Below are 6,658 nucleotides of genomic sequence, written 5' to 3'. Positions count from 1 at the left end.
AGGGAGCGCGGACACCGGCCCGTCGCCGCCGGCTGCGCACGGCAGCGGTGGTGTCGTTCCGGTGTATTTCCTGCTAAATGTTTTTGTGGCTGTCCGTCGGGTATTAACTCAGAGGTGGAAAATAAATATCTCTGCTGTGGTACTGTATCTTGCGGATGAAGTATGCCTCTATGACATCTTAGTATGGAAACTGTTTGAAGAAATCAGGAGAAACTGCGAATGACTTAATAACTTCTCGGGAAATAACTGCATGTAATAATAATTATTACATTTTAAATATTATTAACAGCTGTATTCCTGTATTTGAGAATACAAAATCAATTATTCTGCTGAGTGATAGATTGTTTAGAATTCAGCAATCGCTACAAATGACTTGAATAAGAGATGTAACAAAGTATTTTAGGGCAGTAACAGTAATGATCATTAGTAGACTAATGATCAATTTTATTGACAAAGTATCTTTCGTTTCATGTAAAATGCAGCTTACTGTGCAAGACACATATGTAACGACCTTCTGCATTACAGATATTCTTCAAATTCCTTAACCAAAGTAACCTGTTATTATCTAGAGGTCTTTTCCTGTGTTAGAAGTGCTGTTAGTCAAGAACGCTCATCTCTGGCATACATGAATAGTCATTCTTGCATAATTCCTTACCATTTCGTTTGTTTTAGGATCAAGTCTTGGGTAAATATAAACTATTTTCTTAAGTATCTGTAAGAGGAACATTTTTAAAAGGTACCACATGTGTACTAAGAAGAACAGGTATTCTTAGTAATATCCTTATAATAACTTATTGCTTAATGCATGTCATAAAACAAAATAAGGGACGGCTGAAAATTTTTGTCTTGGCTCATCCAAGATAGTGTCCTAGGTGTGATCAGAAGCAAGCCAAGTTCTCCCTGTAAAACGGAGTTGATTCTACAGAGGAGCTAAAGAAACTCCCATTTCAATCCTGTTCCAGCAGCAGAGTGTTCCGCTTACACATCAATGACTGTTGCTCTGTGCACGCATAACATTTCAATTAATGCTGCCTCAGCTGTCTAAAGGTCTGATGAGATGCTTGTTAGCACTTTGATTGCTTTTTCTGACACTATTGTTCCTGCATTTGGGATTTGGACATTACATGTTCATAGTGGAAAGTAATTACAGAAGGTAATAATCTTTGGTGTATCCATTAAAATAATAGTTTCTTCATTTTTGTACAACATCTGGAGAGAGCTTTTACCATCCACTAGGATTTTTTTTTTTTTTTGTCAGCAACTGAGGAGAGCAGTGGCTCAGAGGCATATGAGAGGCATAAAATGATTATTGGTAAATCGTTATCCACAGGGTTACTGCTTAAACAAACATATAATTGCTGTGTCTGGTGGGATGTGACATGGCTTTATGTTACATATTCTGCTTCAAATTTTAAATGTAACTGAGTCTGTAAAATGCTTTTATAAGTCTCTAATCACTTCCTATTTCACTAATATCAATAATATGTTTGTCCTTTTAAGACGAATGAAGAAAATACATCCTGCGAAGAGTAAAAGTACTTAGTTCTGGGAAGACTCCTAAAGCACTTCTAACTTCAAAGCTGGAGAAAATTATGAAGAAACAGTCCATCTGACTCCCTCAGCATCTCACACAGAACACAAAATGGCTCTTCAGAAAAAAACTGTTGCTGGTGTCTTGGCAGAGTGGTGTTTGGAGGAACCGCTGTTTGGTTGCAGGCGGCACCAGAATGTTAGGAAAAAACTGAGACTGATACGAGTTGTAGGGCTCCTTGTCAGTGTAGTGGCCATTAGTACTTTCTCACTTTCAATGAGTGCCTTTTTCAAGATGGAACCACATAGCATAGCACTGGTCCACAGCCTAGATAGCCAAAAGCTGGTGCATGGGCACCAAAGAACTCTCTTGGATTTCACAGAACAGAATGAAAATGGCACTCCAGATCCACATGCTTCAATGAAATATGAAGCTGGGCACGACAATCAAACAGATGATCATGCGAAGGGAGAGTACCCCGAGGACCTTTTCTCTCTTGAGGAGAGAAGACAGGGAGCAGTGATCCTCCATATAATTGGAATGATTTACATGTTTATAGCCTTAGCCATAGTCTGTGATGAGTTCTTTGTTCCTTCCTTGACTGTCATCACTGAAAAACTGGCCATTTCTGATGATGTGGCAGGGGCAACCTTCATGGCTGCTGGTGGGTCAGCCCCAGAACTCTTCACTTCTTTGATAGGAGTGTTTATATCCCACAGCAACGTTGGCATTGGAACAATAGTGGGATCTGCCGTGTTCAATATCCTATTCGTTATTGGAATGTGTGCTTTATTTTCTAAAGAGATCTTGAACCTTACTTGGTGGCCACTCTTTCGAGATATGTCCTTTTACATCATTGACTTGATCTTGCTAATCATATTTTTTCTGGATAACTTCATAATGTGGTGGGAAAGCGTAACGCTCCTGACAGCATATTTTTCCTATGTGACTTTCATGAAGTTCAATGTTCAAGTAGAAGAATTGGTGAAGAAATTTTTAAACAGGAACAAGGTTGAGAAGGTAACAACAGATGCTGAAGGAAAGGTTGGTCAATTTTTAGTTGAATTACATGTAATAATGTCCCTGTAAGTGCTGAGTCCTTCTATAGCATAAGGATTCTAATATAGTACAGTAACCAATATAGAAAAGTTCCATGTTTTGCTCAAATGTCTTTTTGTTTAACCAAACTGATATTACTGAAAATGAAAAAAACAAGTAGCCTTCTAGTAAATCAATAGCTTTTAACTCCAGAATGATCCTGATCACATAGAAAGCAAGAAAGAAAATGCAGCAAAAAGTCATAAACCTTTACTCAGCATTTTGGCACATTGATGAGGTCTGAGCAATAGCTGCTATTTTTTCCCTAAGACTTTGGATTAAGCAGTAACAATATCTGGGGAGGATCTTGTGAAAAAATTTGGCTTTTTAAAGACTTTTAATGCACTTTTTTCCCCAGAGAAAGTGCAAATAATTCAGAACAGTATACAAAGGTATCTTTATACATGTTTGTCATCTACTGATGCTGATAATGCAACATGAACTTCCATTGTAATTAGTGGCAATTACATGAAAAAAACCTCTTGAAAACAGGGACCACAATGGCAGAAGTCACAGGTTCTCTGTTTAAGAAGGATATGCTATTTGCAACTATGCAAACTAATTTTTGTTCACAAGTAGATAATGAAATTTATGCTCAGAGGGCTTGGTAGGTCTTCAGCAATTACAATAATCTTTTAAACAGCTTTCTTCTTAAAGCAAGCAATATTTAAGGGACCTATGAAGTTGAGCTGATAAATACTTATGCATGTAGCAGTATGTTGGCTGGAATATCTGGTTTTATATGACATCGGGTATATTCATCTGATAAGGTTTTATTATACAGTAATTATTCAAATTATCAGGGACCTAGCTGCTCACTGTTTAGTTTCTTTTGTTTAGCAGTGGTGTATGAAGTGGTTCAGAAGACACACAATCCACCAATATAAGTGCACAGGCACATAAACAGGAGGAGAGAGACATACCAGATCTGGATATTTTAAAAGTCATGACAGATACATTCAGTTTTAGGGCAAGCCACAAGCCACCAAAATTAAAACTCAAAAAACTCTCATTTTTTTCTTTTGGTCTCTAGCCACGTTTAACAGCTGTACACTTACTTGTACTTACTTTCCTTTCTGTTCTTTTCTTTTTCCAAAATCAGCATGCTCATCTTCATCTTTCTCAAAATGCATAATTCGGATTTTGTAAGTAAATGAAAGGAAAGATCAACACCAACAAAATACTTGCCCTCATTAGCAAAGGGCTTCTTTAACTGCATTAGTTGCTTTCTAAATAATGTGAGATTTCACAGTGTATTATAAGTTCTTTGACAGTTTGTGCTAAAAATATGTAATGTTAGAAAGACTGTGGTATATGAAGCAACCTTAATTTGTCCAAAACCGGACAGAAAATATAAATCTGTAACTGGTATGAAGCAGTTGTCAATATGAAAAGCAACTGGCTTGTGCTGTCCAGGCTACACCATGAGGGAGAATATCTATATATCAAAGTGTCCAATTACTTTCAGCTGGACAGAAGAATAAATAACTTGCAAGCCATATTGAACATTATTTATATTTTAAGTACTCTAGATGGACTTGATTTTGAAAGGATACCTTTAGGACCACTCATTTATTGTTTAACATTTTAGTTACTGAGCATTTGTTTATAATACAGGTACACAGATTTCAGATGGGGGTGAAAAAAATCAGAAATTGGCTACTTTTCCTAAAACCACAAGCTTTGCATCATATATTTCATGAAAATATTTTTCCTGAATTAACTTGAATTTAATTAAAATGACAAAATAATGTATTCAGAAATCATTGAGGGGTGAAGAAAGACGCTCTAATTTTGTTGCAATTTAGCTAATACGTATTTTCTGCTTCCTGGGGAAAATAGCTTCTGAAGGTGTCAGACCATGTTTTTCCTCTGTGAGCCATTCTGTAAAGACATATTTTTGAATATTCCACTGACACTTTGAAATGATAAGTCATTATGAATTATTTAATTCTTAGGTTGAACAGCATTAAGCAGGATGAATGAACTGATTTTTTTATAGCAAGGATGTCACGGATTATGTTTGTTGGATAAAGTCTTAGTGAAGTTCTCTGTTAACTTATTGGCTATTATTAGGTAATTGGTTTTCTTGCTTTTTAAATAAAAAAAAAAGAAAAAAGAAAAACTATTATGTGTAGTCCTACGCCTGATAGAGATGCCTAGGACTTTCAGCTTGAAGTTATGTCTAAAGCAAAGGATAAAATGTTTTTATAGTCTGAGGTCTGGTGCCCAGTAGTGAATGCAATGCACATGGGTATTTATTTCCTAAACACTGATAGTCTTGGCATTTGGTGGCAAAGAATATTTCATTTCTACAGTGTTAGCTGTTAGCCTAGATTGCTTCCACTCACCAAGAGTGTGTATGTACAATCGTATGTATCAAATTAGTATACTAAACACAGAATTTGCAACCTCAGTTGTTTCTGATGGAAACTTTTTCACTCTCTTTTTCCCCATTAAGGCAGAGAATTGCTAGGCAGCTATCTGGAATTGGGTGTGTTAAAGTGTCTTGAAATATTTTAATTTCAGGAGAGTAGAGAAAATTCTCTTTCCTCTTACCAAAACTCCCTATGCCTATCTGTTGTTGATTTTGCTGCTGCCAAACTGGCAAGTATTCTGCTAAAAAAACTTGTGCATCATATTTATCTTTAGACTATTGTAATCTGAAAGCAGCTCAACAAATTTGAGAAGTCTAAATAAGGCATCGTAAAGCTGGATAGTTGAAGGGTTAGGTGGCTTATTAGCAAACGAGTACCAAAGTAAAAAGCTGATCAGACGAGAAAGCTCTTGAGATACTAAAATGTGGTTTAATGTTAGTTTCAGTACTTTTATTCTCAGTTGTCTTGAGAGGTTGAAGAAGGTTTTACTTTCTCAAGGGCAGTATTTCCCATGAGAAAAGGCTTTAGATATGAACTTGTTTTTCTGTCTAGCTTTCATTTGCTCTAGGTGTATTCATCAGGTTGCTGGAATACATGTGTATCTCTGTAGATGCCTTTTAGATTCCTATCCCCATTAAAGCACATTTTTTTGTACTAGAAAACTGTGACTATTTCAACTTCTGATCTTATTTTTTTTAGTGTGTTGGCTACTTGTACAAATGTGAATGCAGACAGAGTACTCTATACGAATTTCATTGTGCTCACTGTTTTCTTTCACAAGCTTTCAAACATACACCGTCTGGGTTATTAAAGTGTCCAGGTTGAGAAAATCTGCTAACTTTAATTTTCGGAACAATTTTGTGACACTGATGAGAACAGACTACAAGCTTTTTGCATTTAGAGTTCATAGGGTTCATTGGTAAGGTTCTGTTTCAACTGTGGATAGTTCTGTGCCTCTTGTCACCCCCAAGGAAGCCTGATGGCAGTCTGATACTGATGAACTCCAGAGATCACTGTGAAAAGGATGAAAAAAAAAAAAAGGAGGATAGATGTAAAAGCAAGACAGCAAAGACATGAAAAGACAAGATAAAAACCAGATGGCTCAGTTCCACACTGTAGGATGGTATATGGTATATGCAGATCAAGATGGGTCCCTAACAAGTGAGTGACATTGAGCCCTGCGAGCTGCCCTGAACAGGCCCTACAGTAGTAAGTGCCATCTGACTGCTGGATATCCCCAGAATCCCTTCCAACCTATCTTACTCTGTGGCATGATTTTTAGGTTTTATGTAGCTATCCTGCAAAGAACAGATGATTTTTAGGACTGAGGTGGAGATTTTTAGGTTTTATGTAGCTATCCTGCAAAGAACAGATGATTTTTAGGACTGAGGTGGAGACTTTGGTATTAATTTGGCGTCTTCCTCAGCTGAATGAAGGTATTTAAAAACATAAGCCTGAAATTGAGTATAATAGGAAGAGGAAAATAGAAAAAGCTGATGCACAAAGTTCTTAAAAATGAGAATTTTTTTTCACTTTCTGCTAAGATTTCAGTCTATTCTTCATAGTCTGTGTTGGTGAAGATATGTTGAATGTATTAAGTCATGTTAAAATATCACGTGAAACTAGTTTTTAAGTACTTTTTTTCTTTAGT

At 36.4% G+C, this 6,658-nt stretch overlaps 1 protein-coding gene across 2 annotated transcripts in view; it reads left to right on the top strand.

The window, feature by feature from the left end:
• The first annotated feature begins 228 nt into the window (after positions 1-228).
• The window catches only part of SLC24A2 (solute carrier family 24 member 2), a 114,005-nt gene continuing 107,575 nt past the window's right edge, over positions 229-6,658 (top strand). The window contains exons 1-2 of one of the 2 annotated variants that reach the window (XM_017730598.1): positions 229-252; positions 1,501-2,575. In XM_017730598.1, coding sequence (XP_017586087.1) covers positions 1,643-2,575 — 933 coding nt within the window. In that variant the 5' untranslated portion in view covers positions 229-252; positions 1,501-1,642. Of the gene's footprint in view, positions 253-1,500; positions 2,576-6,658 lie in introns of those variants that run through there. The other variant, XM_008630854.2, reaches the window with a different exon arrangement.

Source organism: Corvus brachyrhynchos, unplaced genomic scaffold (assembly GCF_000691975.1).
Source record: "Corvus brachyrhynchos isolate BGI_N302 unplaced genomic scaffold, ASM69197v1 scaffold93, whole genome shotgun sequence".
NCBI classification, from domain to species: domain Eukaryota; kingdom Metazoa; phylum Chordata; class Aves; order Passeriformes; family Corvidae; genus Corvus; species Corvus brachyrhynchos.
The sequence above is the reverse complement of the archived record's forward strand: the minus strand, read 5'-3'. Positions and strand labels throughout refer to the sequence as shown.